Genomic DNA, 24,049 nt, shown 5'->3' with positions numbered 1-24,049 from the left:
TATTACCACCCCAATAGGACTGCCAGGGCCATGTGCCATTTAACATGGCTCTTGCACTGTCTTTTGTCTTAAAGGAAAGTAACTTCTTATTTACACTCTTATTTTCTTAAAGAGTAGGGAAAAATGAAAAAAAAAAATCAAGCAGGCAAGATGTTTCCAAAAAAGGGGAATATTTCTTTGTAGAAATGAAGATGATTTACCTGTGTTTACTATGCAAACAAAGGGTATCTATGCTGAAAGACTCAACTTAACAGTAAGAAGGCATGCAACAGAGAAAAGCAGGAAAATAATGTAATGAATTTGTTTTTAAGTGAGAACAAAATTAAATAATATTGTAAAATTTAATTACATGTAAAATAAATATTTTCCAATTTCTAAATCTACTTCATTCATTTTTGTGACCTAATTGGCTCTGCAGTTATTTGAGTTTGACCCCATATTTAGAAGTACCCCCATGACACAGCCACACAGCACCTACCCCCGCCCTGCTTCCATGGTCTAAGGAAGTAAACAACAAAGTCTGTCCAGACCAGCAGTGTTTCTTTTCCACTTCCTTCCTCTTCCTGCTCTGAGCCGCAGTCTACAAAGGTAAGGGCAGCAGCTGTAAAAATTCCTGTTAACACTTCAGCTCCCTGCTCCTTCTTCCTGCACAGGGCCTCTCTCTCTAGGTGCACAGACTGACAAAATGCCCATATTAGGAGCTGAAGCCTCCCCTTGCTAATGTGGTTCTATTCATTTTTCAAGGTCATAGGCCTTCAGTTACAGCTGCAAACACTCAGGACAGATCTCTAACCCCGGCCTTGACCCCTGTGGGAGGGAGCAGACAGCTAGTTCAAGACAGCAGCCAAAGCTAACAGGCATCTAGTTTGCACGGACATCATGAGCAGATCAGTAGCTGCAGGGTGATGCCAAATACTCTCAAGGTCCCAATTTTAGGAGAAAGGAAAGGAGACTCTGATCAACTATGTCTGAGTCCAACCTGCATCCCTAGGACTGATCACAGTTTAGATCAAGTCCCCAGTAAAAGTTTCCTTTATGTAGAATGTAGTTCTATTTTCTCTAGAGCCAGCAGGCATCTATCCTCAGCTCCCCCTCATTACTAAGGTCAACCTCTTGTAAAAAGGCTACCTTGTCTTGTAGGTCACAAAATGATTCCACATGGCTTCGCTTATTTGATTCAATCAGGTAACTTGAAAGGTAGGTAGGGTTGGTTTATACCATCATCTCCAAGGAACAGAAGGCAACACAGAAGTGAGAACTTAAAAGAACTTAGTGTAGCATATTCAAGGTCAAAGAAAGAGTGCTGGGCCTCATGTTTGCTACAGTTTTATCCAGGCCACCATAAACCAGAAATGTGAACAGGGAGATAAGACTAAAAACCGTGACACTGTAGCCCTTTACAGAGAAAAACATGTTATCCAAAACAGATGTTCTGTAACAAAAACCTTGTTAAATAATTGGGGAACAGAATTCAGGAAAAAGAAATCAAGATTTTAAAAATATTTTTATATAGAAATTTTTTTACAAAGATTTTACAACATAGCAAATCATTATGTCATACTGTAGAAAGATGAAGCAAAGGATTAAACTCAAAGGATAAAGAAAGTGCTCATAGCAACGTATTGCAGTCTCCATGAAAGTGCATATAAACGGTTAAGGCAAAGTACCATCTTGGTACAGATATGTTGCAAAATGACGTTTAAAACAATTTTTAAAAATATATACAAACTTTCTTTTCTTCTATTCTTCTCAAAGACATTTGAAAGGGATACTTTTATGAATATTCTTGCTGTAGAACAATGTAGAAATAACTTCTGGGTATAAAACAGTAAAAATAAAAATATTCTACCTGAGTGTGTTAAAAGTAAATCAAATGATTTGTAAAACAAAACCTTTACAAGTGTGGGCTTTCTACATGTAACTTGCCAGACTGAAGGCTTACACCCCCACGTTCTAGACAGAGAGATCACTAATGATGGTAACATGAGTTAAAGTAGGATTCTTGCCCTTCTGTGTAGCTTCTGGCTTCTAAGTTCTATGACCAAACTATTGACATATTTGAAGTCCGTATGCAGTTATCATGTGATAAATCTACCTTACAGCTTTGCTTCTACCTGCAGCTTACATGATAACCATGCTCTGAAGTGCTACATGTGCTTAATACAATATGTTGCCCCATCCAATAATAAAAATACAAAGGTGCTCTTTAAGTTAAACCATAAACCTTATTAGAGAATTCTAGTTAAGTATTTTCTTTTTCCACATACATGTAAATACCTTAAGATCAATAGGATCAATAGGATAACACTGGTTATCAAAATTTAGTCTTCATACTTAAAGAATTTGTTTTTAAAATATAACTAAGATGCAAAAAAATAAATTGGCCAGTCTTGAACAAGAGTGAGTTTTGCAGAAAACTGACATATCTGAATTCTGTTACAGATAAGAATCTGCCAGAGAATAACTGAACTCACATGACTAACCACTCTTTTACGTAGGATTGCATCTACTTATGAGAAATAGGGGAATTCAGTGTTATCATTATAGGCTCCGTATTTCAACTGAGTTTTTCTTTTCCAATTTTTTTTTCCATGCCTAAACATAGGGAAATTAACCAGCTCATTTCTGCTGACTTAGGTTTCCTAAATAGCTTTTAGTTCTCAAGGCACAGCTGTGATAAAAAGAGAGCAATACCCAGTCATTTATTGGAATTCTGCAGTACAAAATAAGCACATGTGCTCTGTACAATTTAGTAACAGGATAGCAACAGTTAACTGTCTCAAACAACAGATGTATTTGCTTGGTTTTCTTTCCTAACTTCTTTTGCATCAGGACCGCAAGCAAAGAGCTTGTTTCCCAGAGTATTTTGGGCAAATCGGAAATACATAATGTGGCCCATTGCCACAAAGGAGACCGAAATCAATACGAGCAAGCCAAAAGCTTCAGGATTTGGAGCCAGGATGACCATGATGAAATGCAAAAGATCAAGAAGATAGTTCATGGAGTTCTGTACACCATTTATAATGCCTCTTTCAGATTCAATTACATTTTCTTGCAGCAACTGTGTCACAGTTAAATCAAAGGACCAAAGACCTATAATAAAATATTTTTTAAAAGATTAGATTTTAGTTTACAGGCTTACATTTCAAATTACAGATAAAAATCTGTTGACATATGCAAAATATACATTTTAGCCCAACTGCCTTTAAGTCACCTTATATATATCATAGCCTTGCCTTAGAGAATTATTTTTCATAAAAAAAATTTGGTTATTAATGCCTCAATAAATGATTTTTACAGTCATCAGAGAAAAAGAAGTTGAGTCTATGAACTTCTTAGTTCTGTTTTTCTGTAATTATTTATACTACACAAACAAAACTTTGCAATCAGAGACATAATGAATCCTATTACAGTATAAGTACCATTATTTTTAAAGTTTCAAATGACCTAATATATAGTTATGGTTGAAGTACAAGGAAACTCAATTTATTTATTTATTTATTTATTTTTGAGATGGGGTCTTGCTGTGTCTCCCAGGCTGAAGTGCCGTAGTGTGATCTCGGCTCACTGCAACCCCTGCCTCCCGGGTTCAAGTGATTCTCCTGTTTTACCTTCCCGAGTAGCTGGGCTTACAGCCACCCCCCATCATGCCCAGCTAATTTTTGTATTTTTGTAGAGATGGGGTTTCACCATGTTGACCAGGCTGGTCTTGAACTCCTGACCTCAGGTCCACCCACCTTAGCTTCCCAAGGGATTACGGGCATCAGCCACCACACCCAGTCAAGTGTAAGGAAACTTTAAACCATTGTTACATTACTGCTAGAGTTCTAAAGCCCATACAATAAAGCTGTCTTGCTTGGAAATTAATATCCTCAATAAATTAATGAACTGCTTTGTATCACAAGATAAATACAATTTCATTTCAAGAGTGAATTCAGTCAGAGATAACTCATCAGTACTCTATTAATGATTACTTAAATTTTGCTTTGCAAGAAGTCTTTACATTATGTTTCCTTCCAGGGCTGTAAAACCCATTTGTGTGGCAAACTGTGTAAGTACATATCAGCTAGAGAAAACCTTTGAAGGATTTTTTTTCTTACTTTCACATCTTCTTTTAAAGCCAGAAACATTACTTTTTAGTGTTGTCCCATGGGAATAGTCACTAAACTACCGTTTCTTTGTTAGGGTTGTTGCAATATCAAGATTTTACTAGGTGGCAGTATAATTGATATAGCTAATATCTTTTATAAATTAAATTACATTTAAAAAATAATCGCTCGAGCTCAGGAATTCAAGACCACCTTTGGCAACATGGCAAAACCCCGTCTCTACAAAAATACAAAAATTAGCAGGTCATGGTGGTGCATGGCTGTAGTTCCAGCTACTTGGGGGACTGAAGAAGAAAATTGCTTGAGCCCAGGAGATCAAGGCTGCAATAAGCTGTGATTGTGCCACTGCACTCCAGCCTCAGTAACAAAGCAAGATCCTGTCTCAAAAAAAAAAAAAAGTAACATTTAAGATACTCATTTAGAAAAAATTTTCAAGTCTGAACCATGTTTTAAGTATATGTACATAATAAGGTAACAAATACAGGTTTTCAAACTATAAAATATACAACAAAAAATAAATATAAAGTACAAATACAGAAAATAATTTCACAATTAATAGTGGATTCTGCTTAAATTAATATTTAGAGAACATTTCAGATCATTATTAATGGATTCTCTGAACCCACATTACAGAAAGACATTTTAGTTCATACTTAGCTCATTAAAATACAAAAAGATTTCTTACCGATTCTAGCAGCAATGACGCCTGCAAACAGCAGACTGACGGAGATTATGGGCACAGATTCAGCACTTGTCTCCGGGACAATATTAGCAGAATTAGACCCATTAGACATGTGTACTTCAGTTGTAGTAATGGTTTCAGGTATCTCAGTAGGTGTAATTGACTCTCCTTGAATGAACCTTGATCGGATATCTTCAAAAGGAGAAACGGACAAGTCCAGGGGGCTTCCAGGCATGAACACAGAGATCACACACAAGATCAAACAGGAAAGCTGTGCCAATCCTGAGATCAGTCCTGTCCGAACCAAACCACATTTTCGACGTAGCCAAGTGAAAGCCACAGTTCCCATTATTCCAGTTATAGCTGATGCTCCCATCAAAATACTGAGGATTGAACCACTCAGTCCCTGAGTATAGGCGTACCCTGTGGTGATGCAGTCGAAGCCCAGGACAGTCATATAAAGGAAAGCAAGACCCATGCCAGCCAGAAACACAGGCTGGTTGTAGTAGGAGACCCATCCATCTCGGAAGGTACGAAAGGGCTCAGCCATCTGGGAGGCACAAGTAGGCTCTAGCTCATGTTCAAGCTCATGGATGTTAGAGCCCTTCACATCCATTAGATGAGTTCCCTCCATGGGTTTTGGCTCAGTATCTGTTAATAAAAGGTATTATTATTTTGTTGGGAAGGACATACGGAGATAAAAGCCAATTATTAATAGTACTTTTTCCTTCTCCAATTCCCCTCCCCCAAGGGTACCCTTGGTTATACATTATAAAACGTATTTTCTTTTACTCATAATTTAAGAATTACAGCCAAGGAATAATCATCAAATGCATTTTTGTTAAATAAACAAAATACTATTGATTTATCCCTCTTTTCTCTTCTCTCTCTCTTGCTCTTAGGAATTATATTCGCACCAAAGTAAACGGCAGGAAAACTTACCAGATAACATATAAAAACTGTCTTAGAAAATACAGCATACTGTTTTTTAGGTCCCTGCAGAGCTGGGTAGAAGATTCCATTTACTCAGAAGCCCAATTTCCTCTTCCCTGTGAAGTACCCAGCGTGTGTCCTCACGCTCTTCTACTGTCCTACAAATGACCACCCAACTCCCTCCTCATAGACTTCAAGGGATTCTCCCGATATTTTTTCCCCCACTTTTTTCCCAGTCCTATGACTTAGTTTTGCCCAGCCATCTCTCAACTAATGGAACCGCTATGACTACTGCTCACATCAAGGAAGAGGGCCAGGGGACCCATTCCAACCCCACCATATTCAACCCAGATTTTTCCTCCAGATCCTCAAAAACCTGTTATTGCTTCATCTACCATAGTAATATATTTAACCTCATCCGGCCCTCACTGGTAATAAAACCTGATATGAATTCAAAATAGTTTTGCTCTTCACCAACATTTAAGGTCTGAACATGAGAATAAAAGGAGTAATCACTGTGTTTAGTTTACCTTTGTGTAAATTCAGCTGTTTCAATTCAGTTTCCTCTTCCTTAAGAGCAGCCTTCACAGCTAGAGCAGGGGTTTTCTGGTAAACCTTCCACAGCAGAAAGTACTCCACACACATGGATACCAAGTTCCATCCCGAAATAAAACCACAGCCAATGACTGGGGAGCCAAATGTCATAATCTGGCCAACAGCCATTGGGGCCAAGATGTTGGTTAACTGGTCAATCCTTCGTATTGTGGCATTCATATCTAGGGAGGCAGGTGAAAAAGGCAGGTAAATGTGCAAACCCATCGAAGACAGACTGCCCATTTACACAATACAAAGCTGTAAACCACGAGAATAGATTCCTAAAATGTTATTTTCTAAAAGCACATTTGTAAGAAAACCATTTTGTTAGAAAAGCATTTGTTGTTTGGGTCAAGTCCCACTAAATTTGCCTCAAAAATGACAACTTTCTTGGGATTGCATAAATCAGACTAACAGGTTTTAAAATGAATACAATAGTGACTCTACTTTTTTTTTCAACAAATGTATGTTAAATGCCTATTATAAGCTAGGCATCATTCTCAACAATTCTTAACAGTATAAAGAAAACAACTAATATCCTTCCCTGTCTTCATGGAGTTTACATTCTCACAGGAAAAGAAAGACAATAAATCAACAAGCATGTATGTGTCTGTGTGTGTGTATGTATACACACACACATATGCTTGTATATATATGTGTGTATATGCTTGTATATATATTTATATGTATACACACATATACATACATTGCATATGTCAGATGTTTATTAAATACTATGGTAAAAAGTAATGCAGTAAAAGGGCAGAGAGTGCTCAGGGGAATGTTCTAAATAAGGCAAGGTATGAGAAGGACTCACTGCAAAACAGAGCATCAGAGCAAAGAGAAGCACTGAGAAGAAACACTAGCTTGGTCACGTGAAAGATTCTGGGGACCTCAAAAAAGGAGAACAATATGAGCAATGCCTGAATAAAGCTGATTTAAGAGACCAATGCCAACCCTAGGGGACACCGTTTGTATTTTCAGTGAGTCTTATTCTGGAGCACAATGTGAATGCTTCCCATGGCCTTATGGAAAGCCAAGTACTGCCCAAAAAACAGAACTGGAAATAGACAAGTCCTTTGTTTATGTTTTGCCAAAAAGAAGAACAAAGAAATAGAGTAGCAGAGAAGGAAGTGTGGTAAAGATAGGGATTTTGAAGAGGAACAAAATTGGAGCATGATTAAGTGCTGCCTGAAATGATACAGTAGATAAGGGATGTAATCTGAATCTACTGCATAAATGGATGAGTTGTTCTTAGACAGGAACACAATTCATTAATAGTAACAAGAGTAGAGGCCAGGTACAGGTAGGAAAAGAGATGTGATGGTAGGATCACATGGAAGCACTCTTCTCATTTCCTCCATTTTCGCAGCAAAATACCAAGCCAGCTCCCACTGATGAAAATAAGGATAGGGGAGGAGGACCTGAACATGTGATGAGAGAGCAGAAACAACTGTGAAATGGTCCTCTAGGAAAGTGCAGAAGAAGAGAACCAGAGAAAAAAGTGTGATTATCTGGAAGCATGAAAGGACCAACTCTGTGGCCGTGAACCTCAAGTGAGAATACTAAGCAAGGTCCTGTGTTTTTTTTCTGGCCATACTCTACTGTGGAGAGTTGGATTTAACCATAGTCTTACCAGACAAAAGTGACAAAAGTAGAGAGGCCAACTGAGCTGAGGGTATATACCAGAAGATGATCATACAATCATGACTGGCCTTGAAATTTAAGCTGGATAAGAAAGAGATGAGAGAGAGGTCATGGACAGTGAAAAGGCAGTGGAAAGAATGGTTTGTAGGTGCCAACCACATTGATGGATTGTTGAGGCTTTGGTAGTGAAGAAGTTGCTGGAAAGACAGAAGGTGGTTTTTCAAGATATGGATGCCTAAGACTGAGATATGGGAGGAGAGAATTTAGTGGTGATAACAAGGTCTAGAGTTTGACTATGGGAATGTATACCTGAGTCAGGGTAGAGAACAAAATAAAAAGGAAGTTAAAAAATGTCCAACACAAGGCCGGGTGCGGTGGCTCAAGCCTGTAATCCCAGCACTTTGGGAGGCCGAGGAGGGTGGATCACGAGGTCAAGAGATCGAGACCATCCTGGTCAACATGGTGAAACCCCGTCTCTACTAAAGGTGCAAAAAATTAGCTGGGCATGGTGGCGCGTGCCTGTAATCCCAGCTACTCTGGAGGCTGAGGCAGGAGAATTGCCTGAACCCAGGAGGCAGAGGTTGTGGTGAGCCGAGATCGCACCATTGCACTCCAGCCTGGGTAACAAGAGCGAAACTCTGTCTCAAAAAAAAAAAAAACAAATGTCTAACACAAAGAAATGATAAATGTTTGAGATGATGAAGATGTATCTCCATCTCATCTGATCACTACACACTATAAGTATCATGACATCACTGTGTACCCCATAATAAGTACAATTATGTGTCAGTAAAAAAAAATAATAAAAATAACTAAAACCAAAAGTTTTAGAACAAAAAGCAAGTGATCTACTTTCTCATTCGCTGTCACAGAACAGAGTGAAATTCGTGAGACAAGTCTTAAACAATCATTTGGGTTAGTTACCTTAAGGGAAAAGCAATACATGACAAAGGTGTACATTAACAGAAAACTGCCTTTATTCCTTTGTAATTCTTCCTGGTTCTCAATTGCTTTCCAATTAGTCCTATGAGTATATAACACATATATGATAACAGGAGAACTTTGACATATTTCACCTTTCACTTGAGAGGCAAAGGCAGCCTTCATTGATCTTACACTTGACCGCCTCTGCAGAGGCTTCATTACCGTCTGCCTCCCACTAACTACATATAAGTTTCCAACTCATATGCCAACAGAGAAGTGTGGAATTCATCCAAATAACTTGATAATTGGAATCCAAAGAGCAAGTAACTAAAGAAAATTTATACTTGAATCTTAAAGTCTCAGAACCGCAACGACAACAAATCGTTTTACTTAAAATTATTTCTTACTCTTTCCCTATTTCAGTTTTCAAGAGCTCATAGAGCTTCCCCATGTCACCAATTTCCATCTTTTACATTGTACTTAGGAAGTTAATGATATGTAGGTGTCATTAGAAATGTTATATTAGAAAACAGTTTTTATTTTTCTGATGCAGAATGGATTTAAAACAAAAGACAATCATTTTACTGGTAGCAGGCTAGAAAAAAAATCAGTCTTATGAATATGCAAATATATCTTCTTTACCAATTTATAGTTAGTCTTACAGAAGCACACAAATATGTGTTCATTTGATTCCAATTTAACTGTTCTCAGATACAGCTGTGGCACAGAACATAACATTAAATAACTACTTCTATTACAAAAGGTGTATTACATTTCATAGAAAAAAATTTTAATTTGCTAGCAGGTTTGTCTACTTCATATATGAAATCAATTTTTAATCAATACTGCAAAAACACAGTATTTATCTGCCGTACTTGATCAAGCTAACTGGCCAACTATTTTTTAGAATGATGGGCAAGAAAAATTTCAGAAGATACTAATAAAGAGTGATCCTCAAAAGAAACTTCAAAAATCAGCCTGCATAAACACAAATCATTCCCGGCTGGAGTAGGTAGGTCTATGTACAGAGACACAACCTCACAGGAACCCAGGGCAGTAGCTGGAGTCCCTTCTAGATGTACTTTCCCCCTTCTTTCTCCCATTTTTTCTTTATCCTCCTCCTTTCTCTCTGTTCTCCTTTAACTCTCCAATAGCAGAAATGGCAGAAAAAATCCATTATTAGACACTTTCTGACCTTCAGAACTAAAGAAGTTTCTGTTTCTTGTTTTGAAACATGCAGAAAGTTTTCCTTCACTTAATCCACCAGCCCACACTGCTGGCTGGCTTTGAAAGAGCACCACTTAATAAAAGTTAACGTAGAGTGGACAAGAGTTCAACAAACATCTCACTTCCTTTCCTACACTTGAAAAACTTCAGAAAGTTAGAAAAAGACTGGCTAGATTCTTCTACTCTGCAGTAATTCATAATATAAAGAGAGACAGCTGAAAAATGACCAGTCATATTTTTGTTGTTCTTGGACGTCACGTCATAGAAAAATCTCACAGAGTTATGTGGGGAGTTTGTGTGTGTGTGTATATATAGATAGATAGATAGATAAGTTAAAGATTCTGGTTAACTTTCTTTTTCATATTTCAGACTTTACAGAGTCAAGTTAGTTAAGATCAGTTAAGTGAAATAAAATCATTTTATTTTATTTTCATTTTATCTATAGCTGCTGCACAAATTAAAGAAAAATCATTGTAAAAGCCAACATTCTCCTCTAAATATATTCCAACAAATACATATGTGATCTATTGTCAAAATATATCCTTTTGTATGCTTTGAATTTTAAAACATGGATATATTTTATATGCTTTAAATAGTGTGTTAAAAAGAGAAAGTAAGCAAAGAAGGACAAAGTCTTATCTAGTTCAATGTGACAAAAAAGACATGACATTATTCCTCATTATAAATGATCACAGGGAGAACAGTCAATGAGAATCATGATTTTTAGCACGAGAGAATTTCCTATGATACAGATTCACACATGCTAAACTCATCTTACACACACACCATCTTTTAAATCAATCACTGTGGAATTTCTATCTCAATGATAATACTGCTACCACAAAGTGATGATTCAGGCAAATTCTTCTTCTGGACCTTCCACAGACTTTGTTCTCCTTCACTCACCCCTCCTTTCTTCTTTTTAAACCAAATAGTCCAAACAAAGCTGCCTGCTAACCCCAGCACATACTCTTTCCTTCTGTATCCTGGGATAAGCCATTTAAGTAATCAAGAATGGTTTACTTGTCTGTCAGGATAGTTAGGCAATGCACCCACTATCTCAGTAATCAGCAGAGATGAATCAGCTGATCTGACGGGTAGGCAGGTGTACCCTTCCTTCTTTACCCTGTGTAATTATCAGTCCAAATTGTATCTGTGTGTCTTATGAGGGGAAGGCAGGGAATAATGAATGGGGGAGGTTATTCTGAGTCTAAGTAATATTGATGGAATAGGACACGTTGCTTTGTAAGCATTCTTCAGATTTTCTTTGACCACTTGTTTGTATTTCCAATGAGTAACTAAGATGGTAAGCTTCTTAAAAACTGCATTCTATCTTCTGTTTATTTGGTATTTGTAACAGCAATTATATTACATTGTACATAATGTAATAGAAGTTATATATTATAACTTTAAGTTAGAAGAAATTAACTTCTAGAGTCTCTTCTACAATTAACTTCTTTCCATTTAGTTTAGAGAAAAATAATATCTGTATGACTGATAAACACCAGTAATAATATTCATAGGTATGACCAGTGAAATTTCATGTCAGATTTTCACTGTTCTAAGTATTAACATTTAGAAAGCTGATTGAATTTTCTTTTTTTTTGAAAAAGGAAATAAAAAGTTATTCCATTTGCCAAGTTTGGGTAGGATAAAAGAGAAGACAACTATCCTATAAGTTAACTTCATAACAGGGATAAATCTTAGCACTAAAACTGACAGTAAGGTAAGAAAGCATGCTTTCAATTTATGGTTCCTTAAAAAATACCCAGAACAAAAATAAAAGGCTTACAGCCTCATTTATCACCACTGATTTAAAGTGAATCCTAACGTGCCCATTTAATTGAAAGAGAAAACCAAATTACTTGCTAGTTTGCTTCTGTCTTCTCCTGCAACAACAACAATCCAATCCCTTTGGATTGTGATTGCAGTAGCAGTACTGGCCAAATTTGCAATATTTGCAATAGTGATGATCAGGATATAGCAGGAAGTCTAAAGAATGACAGGAAAAATTGAGTTATAATGTCAATTTACCACACTGTACATATGACATTAAACAATGTAGTTTAAAATGGTCTTTGGTGGAATAATAAAAAAATTATTTTAATTTCATTTATAAGAAATAATTTTACTTTATACATATGAAACAATGAATACCAGCAGTCAAGTTAAGGTGCATAATGTCCTAATCTATATCATCGTTATCATAATACAAAATTTATACATATACATAATATACATAATACAAAAATTATAATAGTCATGTGAATACAGTTACCATAAAATGTTAAGACAGTGGTGGTTTTGATCATTTCTCCCACACATATTGCCTTTGAAAAGAATGTTGAAGGAGAATTGAGAACACCTGTATTTAAGTCAGACTTCTGACACTTTCTAGTTGCATGACAATAAGCAATCAACTAATGTCATTTTGTCTTAATTTTTTCAACAAAATGAAGGGAATAGACTTAAAGATTTCTAAAGTCCTACCCGGCTTTGTGACTCGGTAATATCAATCCAAATATACATAAAAAGATTCAATATGTCACCAAATGCATTGTTTCTACCACACCCCATGGCTCTCCTCTTTTCCATCAAGCTCTTATGAAATCACAACATGAATAGCTATCTAGTTGACATTCCCAAACAGAAGTAACAATTATTATTGGAGGAACACAATCATATGAATAATATTTCTTAAATAGCACAAAGTATAGGTCCCTAAAAAGCTGAAAACAAACAACTGAATTCTATAGTAAACTCTTAGAAATGCCATTAAAAACCAATAGGACAAAATTTAAATTCAAACAATACTTAATAAGTGCCTGTTGTGGGCAAAACAACAACAAAACAAACTATAGGGGATATGACAGTAGACACAGAAATCAATATTAAAAGGTCACATCTATCAAAAGAAAAAAAAAAAGACACTCCCTAGCCTTCAAAGTATTTTCATTTTTTTACTATTACCAGATATTCAATTTTCTGTCATGAAGAATCTCACTGAGAACTTACGAGAACCCATCCATGGTACATGGTAAGAAGCTCGTGTTTATGTAAAAAAACCATCATCAGGATGATTCCACACAGGATGACTGACACATTCTGTACCACCAGCGAGGTCTGGGCCACTGTGCAGAGGATGAGATAAAGTGTTCATTACATCAAAATGTGTCACTGGGACTGTTCTTATCCTCACATCATTGTTCTACTGTATTAATGCACAACATAATAATTACAAGATAAAAGAAAACCTTTCTGAAGTCAATCCTGCCTCAACTACTCCCAATATGACCCAGAGGATCACACCAGACCAGTAAACATGCAAACAAAATGAAGTATAAGTTTTTCTGCTCATTAAAGTCTGTCATAATGACCACATTTTCATTTAGTTTATCTTCTTGAAAGCTGAATATAAACAGAGCTGTAGTATGATATAGATATGATCCATATTTCAGCTCTTTGTTGCTTCAGCTAAAACAGGAACATGTAGGAGGTTAAGGAGGAAGTTATGAAATCCACAACCTCCTATATGGCAGGCTGAATCTGATAATATGGTATAGATAAATAGGAAAGACACACAAAAATTTGCCAAGAATAAAGCAGCAGTGTATTTCTGTTGGCATACTAATGCTATTTGCCATTGCTATGAAATTCTAAGCTACCCCTTCCATCTCAGATGGCAATTCTCTTACTATGAGACACCCATATAGATAAAGCACTGGAGTAAGGACAAATAAAGATATCTGGTAGCCTTTTTTCTGCCACTCAGCAGATAGATGATCTAGGGCAGGATACCTAATGTCTCTTATGCCTGCATCTATAAGGTGAGGATGGTAATACCTGTCTTCCTTACTCTATAGAGTCATAATGATGCTCAAATAAAATACTTATGAAAGCACTTTGGAAAATATAAAGTTCTACATGTAAGGGATAATTACAGCTTTTGTCTTCAAGGATAATATAGTTCATCCTTGCTTGGAAGGTCATATCAAAGACCCAAGACAAAATAAACACTTTCTGAAAGCCCAGTCTGAAATAAAATCCCACCACATAATTCATTAATTCTTTCATCCATTCATTCACTGGATAAGGATTAGATGCAAACTGAATGAGGTTCTGAGCTTTCAGGACCCTACAGAACAGAAAAAGAAAAGATATGTGAACAGATAATTATATCTATGTAAGTGCAACAGCAGAGGTGTTAACAAAGAGCCTCAGGGAAACACAGAAAGAAATGGTAAACTCAGCCTAGCGGTATCAGGAAAATATTTCATAAAGAGTAATATATGAGGCAATTATATAGGATAAGTGGGAAATTGTTATCCTACCCCACTTTTCTTCATCCAGTTCAATATTCTTTCCTAATCTAGGATTGCAGTGCTCAAAAATTATTAAAGGTTTCTGTGTATAATATTCCTGTGTTTCTACGTATAATGATGCAAATAAGTAAATTTTTTTCTAGGTTACAGAACTTTTTTCTATATGTGTTCTGGTCTATTCTAAAAGCAGAAATATGTTTATCTTGACTATTGTCCTAGTAGCATCAGGTCCTGGAATTTGATAATCCTGTTGCTCTGTGTCCAGAAGCCGTCATCCTGCACTGAAAGAATGACACCTCAGTTTTATGCCAACAGCTAAGTCAGATATGGTAAGGTCTTGGCATTGAGCAATTCAAGAAAATTTACCCAGAATGATTATCCATATTTCCCTTATATTCTAGATAATTTAGTTGCTCAATTACTTTATCTCCCGTACAAAATGACACAATTTCAGTACTAATGCTTAGAATAAATATCAGTATATTATTATTTCTTCTTTTTCTCTACAAAATTTATAATTCAGCTCTTTGTGATCCACGCTCAACTGTTCTCCCTTGAATCTATAGTTTTCAATTTCCTTACGTACACTCTTGCATGAAGCATAGTAACCAAAGAACAGATGTTACAGCTGTCTCTGGAACATCACACTAAAGGGACTCCAGTGCAAGTCATAGAAAGGAAGCCCAAGTTAAGCAAACTTTTAATGTTTAACATGGTTCTCAGAAAAGTGCTACAAGGTTAATCATTAACATATAAAATGCATGAATAGCCAAAGAATAAAAAAAAAAATCTATTAGGTCAATGTCCAGGCATCCCAACTTTGTGTGGGAGCCATGGGACCCTCCATCTAGAGGTGGTGCCATCTAAGGCCTCCTCCCTCAGGTGTGGTGTGTAGACATTCACTGGGTTGGTCACGGTTGTTGCTCTCTTAGTTTGTTGTTTCCTTTGTTATGGAGGTAGTTCAGGCATTGGTCCCATGGATACAAGGGCTTAATTATATAACAACACTCACCTTTAAGTCTAGCATTCTTATCCACCCAGTCACCAATGATGGCTCCCAGGACCAGAACAGACCCTGCCACCACCAGCCCGTAGACTGCTGTCAAAAGGAGGCTGTTTCCATAGAGCTCTACCAGAAACACAGATACAGCAAAGTGCCACATCCGATCTCCCTTAAATAAGAAGAGAAAATGTTTTGATGGAATATTGTTTGTTTCTAGTCTATTGTACTCAGGAAGTTTGCTTCCTTATCAAAGGGGCACTTCCTGGCTACATTATGAGACTTTCAAAGTCAATAATTACTCCTAGATTGAATAATGATCAGATGTTAAAACTGTTCATCCCAGCACAATAGAAAACATTCTTGCCCAAATATTAAGTAAACTTGAAAAGGCATAATATTAATGAACCGTACATTCTCTTTGTCATTCTAGAAAACAAAATGCAGTTTCCAGACCCAAGATGGCTTTTTGAGATAAAACTTGTTCTCCTGTGTGCCGGGTTTCTCCTGGGGCCTGGAATTTGCCTACCTTGATTGCAGAGGCATAAAGTCATTTGCTTTTGACCAGAAATGAATTACAGTATAATTCACAAATTATACCTTGAACATCAAGAAAAAGCCAGTTTCCCAATTTGTAAAATGATAGGAAAGGACCATATGATCTCTAAGTTTCCTCTACACCTAATATCCTAAAACCTGTGAGATTTCATAAAGTCATAATTTGAAAGTCGTAAAACAGCAGAGTGATCAGAAAGAGGAGAGCAATAAGGGCAAATTCTGGCACCACATAAACAGTGATGTCAGAAATAAATGCATAAGTAAGTAGTTACATTAACATTTTAATACAGATGAGTTTTGAAAAGGGAAAAAAAGTACTTATTTCTTTGCATAAACTCCAGAGAATACAGGGAATTTTGGAGTTCATTACATGAAATGTGATTTAACAGAAACTTTTAAGTAAATTAGGCAAATTAATGTCATCAAAAATCTATAATGGACCTTATTATGAGATTTTAGGCTCCATCCCTGACTTCTGAAATTAACATTAAGGAGGACAACCATATTCTATCATAACTTATCTCTGGGAATCACTATAGGAAACCAAATTCCAGGCCTCATAGATTTACACTATGGAAATACTTATACTCCTAGTTCTTCCCAAAGTCTGTTAACATCTTCATGAAATATCCATGTATTAGAAGCAAGTACTATCCTGGCATGTCAAATGATTTTAAAAACTTAATGAGGCCAAGATAACAATTTTACACATTCGAAAATTGATGTGTGTTAGCAATCATTTATAAGAAACTTAGTATAGACCAGTAGTTCTCAACCAGAGATGACTTTGTTCTTCCTACCCTCACCCCACCTCCCCGGGGATCATTTGGCAATGTCCGGAGTAATTTTGAATTGTCACAATGGCAGTGGGGGTGGAACTGTTACTTAATCTTTAACCTGAAAAGCAAATTTAGATTTGATTAGAATAAAATGGGGTGGGGAGTCAGGAGGTACTTTATTCTACTCTCCAATCCTCTGAATAGCTCTCAAGGAAAAGACAAAAACACATAAATGTCCCAAATGATAGGTTGCTTCTGTGAGTGAATTTTCTTTCTTTACATACATGTTAAGAAACACTTTTCTAATACTGTTGCTTCTTTCTTTTTTTCTTCCTCTTGTTTTTTAAATTGTGAGTCCTTTAAAGCAGGCCATCAAAAGAAATGCTATTAAAGTTTTGTCTCTTGCTTATTTTTGTATGTCATACCACCTCTTTGATGGACAGATTTGCTGCCATTACCCCAATTTCCAACAGGTTTAGACTTTAAGAAGCAAGAGATTCTAAGCTCACAAAAAGCCCAAGAATTGGGTAAAGTCTATGTAAATCTTGGCCAAGTACCATCCTTCTTTATTTCCATTTCTTGCCTTCCCACCCATTCTTACCAAATTTGGATGACCTGTTATGTGTCCATGTACCCCCACTGGCCTGAGAGCTGAAGGCAAACCTAGTAACTGTCAATGAATGATCATGGTCCTTAATCCACTTAATAAATACTTACTGAGTGGCTACTATGTACTTAATACTTGCAGGCACTGGAGCTTCAGCAGCCCACAAAAATCACAGTCCATGTTTTTATGAAGCTCACATTCCGGTGAGCAGAGACCAAAAGCAAATCTAGCACAGGGCATGTGCTGCTATGAGGAATATAAAGTAGGATGGAGCTGGTGGCGACAAAGGCCTCCATGGGCAAAGAAGTGAGGCCTGTTGGAAGCGAGGGCACAAGAAAGGCAGATATACTGGGGTTTAAGTGGAGAGTCTATAAGATAATGATATAAGATATAAGCAACTGGCCCATCCTTTTAAAGCCCATACTAAATTGTATTATAAGCTCCTTGACAATAGTATCCACTTTTTTTTGTTTGCTTGTTTTTTGAGACAGCATTTTGCTCTGTTGCCCAGGCTGGAGTGTAGTGGTGTGATCACAGCTTACTGCAGCTTCAAACTCCTGGGTTCAAGCAATTCTTCCACCTCAGCCTCCGAGCAGCTGGGACTATAGGTGTACCTCATGACACCTGGCTAATTTTAAAATTTTTCGCAGAGACAGAGCCTCCCTATGTTGCCCAGGCTGGTCTCAGACTCCTGGGCTCAGCAACACTCCTGCCTCAGCCTTCCAAAGTGCTGGGATTATAAGCATGAGCCACTGCACCTAGTCAGGATCCACTTCTTAGACTACCTTGTATTTTGATAGTACAGAGAAAAACGTATTGATCCATTGGCAGATAAAAATGAAGTCAGAAATAAAAGGCATTCAACCTCACACAAAACTAACCTGAGGAACCCTAAACTCCAATGCCCCTAAGTTCACTGTATAGGAAATCATGATGTGGCAGGGTGGACAGGGAAATGCATATGTGCACACACACACTACAGAAACATAAATCTTTTGTTGTAATAAAATCAGGCAGACTGCCACATAAGAGACAAAACACAAAAGGTATAATTACCTAGTGTTAGAGACATTCCTCTTTTGCACTCCTTTGCAGTAGAAAGGAGTAAAAATCCACTAAACCTTATATGGTTGTAGTTGCTGCTGTTTCTTTACTTTCTCATGAGAATTTCCTTTGCTTGACTGACTGTAAAGTTGGGATAAGCATCTGTCACCTTTCTTGTGAGACTTTTAATTAACATGACAAAATATCCTCCCAGAACAACCAGGCGTCACTTGTTTTCTGGCAAATCTGACCTCCTAACCCATTAACCAAAGGTCACATAAACCATAATCAGTATTTGGAAGTGAGGCATCTTCTTCCTCTAAGAGCAAGGCCACACCACAGGCTGAGAATTTCAGATACTATTTCCATCACCTGTTTTTAATACTTAATATTTATTGAATTAAACTGGAGGAACAAACTATTGCTCTAGATTTATTAAGGGTTGTTTCACTAGGTTTCTACTTAGCATCATCAGCTGTGGAATTAAAACAAACTCACACCAATTCCACTTTGTTTACATCTATTTGCAGTCATCTCTGCGTAAGCCGCTGGTAAGATAGGAGCTTGCATTTCTAAAATGTCATCTATAAACTGCTATTTCCTAGAGAGCCAATAATGTAGCTTAACAATTTCTCAAAGGCATTGGCTATAGATTTCCTCTTACAGTGGTTTCCATCCATGTCTTAAGGATGATCCAATAGAAGTTTCCAATGTAAAAGGAAAATAACATTAAAAAAAATTTACTCTGAAAATTTTATCTATTTAGTTCTTTTTAAACATATATGAGGCATGAACAGAATACGGCCAGTTTTATTGCTTTTAAATAATAAGAATAATTGTTTAATGTTAAAGATTCTATTCATTATTAAACATACATCTAGCATCATTCTAGGTTATTCTTTTTGGGGGAGAATTTAAGAGCCCAGACCTACAGAAACACTAGGTCTCTCCCAACACTACCTAGAAAGGCAGAGGAAAAACTGTGAATCCATTACTGATATTCACTGGATGATAATTTTTAAGATAGCCTTGGATGCCCCAAACATTATCTAACTGTAGATAACGTTTTCAAAGACCAGAATTTTTTGTCACTCAGATATTTGTTCTGGGGAGTCATTTATGTTTCAATTAATCTTAGAATGCTATTATTGGCCTAAGTCAGTCACTCTACCTATTGTATTCTCATGGTGCTACATGATTTTAAAATGTGAAGAGAAGGTATGTGACACATCCATCCATTTTATGTAGCAGATACGTCTATTTACTAAGGCTACTAATGCAACATACAATTTAAAAACAAAGGAAATATTCCTTTCTTTGTTAATCTTGTCTGGATAGTTGTCTATATAAACTACGATGATCTGATAATTTAGTTGCATTAACTAACACTCATGGGGAAATAATAGTGTAAATAATGTTTTCATTAAAGCATGTGTACTTGGATGATTTATTTCTTTAACTGCTTGGCAAAACTGGTAGTTGGCTTAATACAAATGGCTGGAACGAGAGGAAATAAAACATTGCGCAACTGTGTTGTAAGAATGCGTATTCTCACTTACCCAAGTGGAGAGAGAATGGCCAAGGTAGAGAAGGAATTTTGCAGAGGTCAGATAGTCGGCCAAGGATCCTGAAAAGACACAAGCCGGAGATAAAAAGCGATCCTAGTTACTTAATGAGCTGAGGGCAGAATGCTTACCCCTTTGATCTTATTAGAACATGATTATTAAAAGCTACATTGCGGGACACACCACGTACGTTTCATCAAGTTACCTATGAACCGAGGTATTTCATTCACTTAATACCATTCACTTAAATTCAACATGACCTAGTCCATAACTGCCCAACTTCACATTTCACATACAGTGAAGAAACTCTTGTTTCAACATTTTTTTTTTTTTTACACAAGGCAATCCAGACCGCTCAGTCTACTCCAACAGTGCCTATGTGCAAGCCCCTTTTCCCACATCCTGAATTTCCTTTCTTCCTTAACGTCCACAAATATGAATCAAAGGATCTTTTACAAAGCTATGGTTAACAGCAGAGCCATATGCCTGCAGAACCTGTGTGGAGCTGCTTGTCTCCAAAGCCCAGCCTGGGTTTCTACCACCCGCATTCGGTCCATGCCACTCACCACAGCATCCTCTCTGGCGGTTGTGTTCTCCTGCCCTGGTCATGACACTGGGCGACCCCGCTGGCTCTTCGGCGGCTGCTCTCGCTGCTGCTGCTGCTCTCGCTGAGGTGCTTGTTAACAGGAGTGCAAGGAGCTGGAGATAACACCTCTAAAAACACAACAGACTTGGGCAAAAAGACGACAACGACTTTGGCAAAAGAAAAGGGGCCCGGGGGTTTTCCTTTTTCCTTCTTTCCAAACTTAGCTAACACTGTAGCTGAAGTTGGAAAGGCAAAGCCTTATGGAAGCGGGTTGGGAGGCTCAGCAGGCCGTCCGAGCCGAGCGGACGCCCCAGCCAGCTCTCGCCGCCGCCGCCGCCGCCGCGGGGGGCCGGGCCCAGCTCTTATACCGCGGCGGGGGCGGAGCTCCCTGCGGCCGCCGACAGGGGCCGCCCCGTCCCCTTCGGAGCCGCCCGGGCGTCCCCGCGGCGCGAGGCGGGCTCCCGTCAACCCTGCGCACCGGGCCGTCTCCACGCCTTTCCCGGGAGGAGTCGCCCGCCTGGGGCGCAAGTGTCCAGCCGGCCGCAGACACCCTGCGCGGGCTGCGGGGACCTTCGCCTCGACCCGTTCCACTCTCCGCGTTTTCCCTCCCTCCGGGGGCCGGCGGTGGGGCTGTGACGGAGAGGACGGCGCGTGCAGCCGGCGGGGCGCTGTCGGGAGGTTCTGCGCGAAACCAGGCGGCAGGTGCTGGAAGAAAGCGCTGCGCACCGGCTGCCTGGCGGTTCAGGGGAAGGGAGGCCGCCGGACGGTCGTAGTGCCAAGCTCCAGTACGAGCTCGGAGGGTGGGGATTCCTTTTTTAATGAAAATAATTTTTTAATATAGGTATCTAAATAAATATAATTCATGCCACAGAGGCCGCTTTCCCGGCCTTCCCATTCCGGCCCGCCTGCGGCAGAGAATGTCTTTCCTTCCCCGGACTGCATAGCAGCGCTTCCCTCAAAGAACCAGAATCAAAGGGCAGGAAGGGAGCGCAAAGATCAGAGTCCAGCCTTCTTCAGAGGAGCAGACGGAGGCTTGCAAGAGTGAAGTCCCGCAGCGAGTTACAGACCTACCCCTGTCCCCAAACCGGGTCCTCCAGATCCGTCCTGGAGACACAAGGAGGACGCTGCAGCCCTAACAAGCCCTTCACCATCATTCCCTCTCCTTCTGTACCCTCTCACCCCGCCCCCACGCGCGCGTCCCTTCCCACCTAACTCCAAATGCCCCAGTGGTAGGCTTACCAGGAATACCGGTTATCCCAGTTGTGTCTCTGGATCTGTCCCTGTCCAGATAAAGCCATTCGGTGGCCTCCTGCAGGGAGAGGTGAATGACTCTAAAGAACACCAGACTCTAGCCTTGGTTGACTTCGTTTCTCTCCTGCTGTGCGAAACCCCTGGCGCATACTAGCCCCTTTGGCCCGCCGGTTACCTTATCCTTCTCAATCTCACCAAAATCGCGGGAGTGGATCCTACATATTGAACCTCCAACCTCCACACCTTGAGCTCAGGGCACATTGACACCCAGCAGTGAAGGGAGCCACGCATATGTGACCTCTATCTGCACTCTCAATCAGGAGCCCCAAAGGTCTACGGGTGGGTGCAGCTGGATGCCGTCGGGATGTGGTCTGGAGGGTAGAGATAGGGGCTTTACAGTTTAACTACCGCCTTTAACTACCTTTTTTTTTTTTTTTTTTTTTTTTTTTTTCCTTTTCAAGCCCTCTTTTTGCCTTTCTTTCACAGGATATTCAAGTTCTTTCTCCCAATTTAGAGAGGTTTTGGTTTGCTGATGCTGGAGCATACGGTCATTTATCCATGCATCCTTGAGAATAAGCCAAAGTATACTCAGATGAGTGAACTAAAGTGAAGGAGTGAACTGGTAAATAAACTCCTTACTTTATGTGGATCCCTTATTAGAGATGAATTTTTATTGATAGGTCCTGAAGCAAGGAACAAAGGATAATGATAGTTTGCACATTTGCCACAGCGTGTCTCAGCAACAAGGACCTCTAAGTGCTTTACATTAATTTTTATATGTTATAAGAAGGTGTGTCATGCTGTCCCCAGCTTCCCGGTGGCTTTTTAAAAGTTCGGTTGGTTAAAAAAAAAAAAATTACTTCTCGTAGACACTGTTTGAGAAGTATTTGTGGAAAGAGAAGCTAAGTCAGTGTATACCTCAAAATGTAATATGGAGTCTCTGTTCTCCGTTGTCACCAAGGAGTCCACAGAATCCAAAACGGAGAGAATGTTATAAAGAACAGATGGGACGCTGCAGTGAAACAAGTAGGAAAGATACTTTGGAAAGAAAACAAGCAAGGTTCATGACATTAAAATCAGTGAATGAACTATGGAAGGGGAATCTTAAATACTAATTAATGAGAATAGTCAAGATATGTCAGTTGGGGCTTATGAAAACGAAAGGAATTGAAAATGAAAATAGAATTAAAATCCTCAAAATATTCAGAAAGTGCAAAATGACAGAAATCTTTTGGCCTTGACATTCTAGATTACAAAGTACCACTTTAATCACAAGACCCCACCAGCTCTTCCTCCTTCTGAAAAACATTTGACCATTTGAAAATTAAGATTTCTTCCAAAAGCCGTATACATGTTTTTGAGAACACAGACTATACAACTTTCCCATCAATGTAATCATAACTAAGAAAGGCATACAAGTTTTAAGTCAGCTTACAAAAAAATAATAGATGCCCTAAAAACCATTTTCCAATAAATTTTCAACATTTTTTTTAACATTTTTTTAAAGTTTGTAACTAGGTTAACCAACTTTTTAAAAATTCTAGCCAGAATAAAATGTATGTGGCTATTTAAAATTCATTAAAAGTGTTTATGGTTGGGAAATAAAAATGGTTTTTATCATTTCGTTTTTATGCTGCCTTTTCACTTACCGGTCAGGCATCCTCAGTTTCCTCTGCCATATCAGATGTGCTCACCAGGACAAAGGCAGAATAAAGAATGGTCACTATTCCACTGCTCTGAAGAAAAAAGTAATAGGGTTATCACCAGCTATTACAGGAAGGGCTTAAATCCAGGATAGTGCTTCTGTTGGATGTGAACGTTTTTATGTTAACTTAGGAGCTATAAAGCCATGTTTCCATTCAAAAATCTTTCTCAGTGTTACACATAATTTTCAAGAACTGATTTATATTTCTATAATCTATGACCGAATGTACTCTTGAGAAGTTTAAGTCTAACATCTGCTTTAAATTACAGTCATCCTATTGAAAGATAAATATCCTCCCATGTCTTCATTTTGTTTGAATATTTTAAATAGATTTGACCTTGAGACGTTTCTTATGAACACTGGCTTTCATTGGTAGTGTGCTCGCTCTCGCTCGCTCTTTCTCTCTCTCTCTTTCTCTTTCTCTCTCTCTCTCTCACACATACACATAGACACACAAATACAAATATACACAGTAATCTAAGGTTTCTAGTTGGAAAAATTAATACAGAATTCAGG

At 38.3% G+C, this 24,049-nt stretch overlaps 1 protein-coding gene across 3 annotated transcripts; it reads right to left on the bottom strand.

Moving 5' to 3' along the window:
- Positions 1-1,485: 1,485 nt before the first annotated feature.
- On the bottom strand, positions 1,486-22,064 carry SLC40A1 (solute carrier family 40 member 1). Of its 3 annotated transcripts, XM_074399365.1 has the most exons (10): positions 22,004-22,021; positions 21,817-21,886; positions 20,558-20,705; positions 19,986-20,053; positions 15,451-15,610; positions 13,132-13,247; positions 11,982-12,108; positions 6,255-6,500; positions 4,795-5,442; positions 1,486-3,093 (listed from the first exon to the last, which is right to left on the bottom strand). In XM_074399365.1, the coding sequence occupies exons 3-10, from the start codon at positions 20,598-20,600 to the stop codon at positions 2,780-2,782; spliced, it is 1,722 nt and encodes a 573-aa protein (XP_074255466.1). In that variant the 5' UTR covers positions 20,601-20,705; positions 21,817-21,886; positions 22,004-22,021; the 3' UTR covers positions 1,486-2,779. The 3 variants fall into 3 exon arrangements, with proteins under 3 accessions (XP_074255466.1, XP_074255465.1, XP_010349879.3); XM_074399364.1 differs by having other exon boundaries at positions 21,817-22,064; XM_010351577.3 differs by lacking the exons at positions 21,817-21,886; positions 22,004-22,021 and having other exon boundaries at positions 20,558-20,923.
- Positions 22,065-24,049: the final 1,985 nt, after the last annotated feature.

This window comes from Saimiri boliviensis, chromosome 5 (assembly GCF_048565385.1).
Source record: "Saimiri boliviensis isolate mSaiBol1 chromosome 5, mSaiBol1.pri, whole genome shotgun sequence".
Lineage (NCBI taxonomy): Eukaryota > Metazoa > Chordata > Mammalia > Primates > Cebidae > Saimiri > Saimiri boliviensis.
This window is presented reverse-complemented; position numbering and strand designations above follow the sequence as displayed.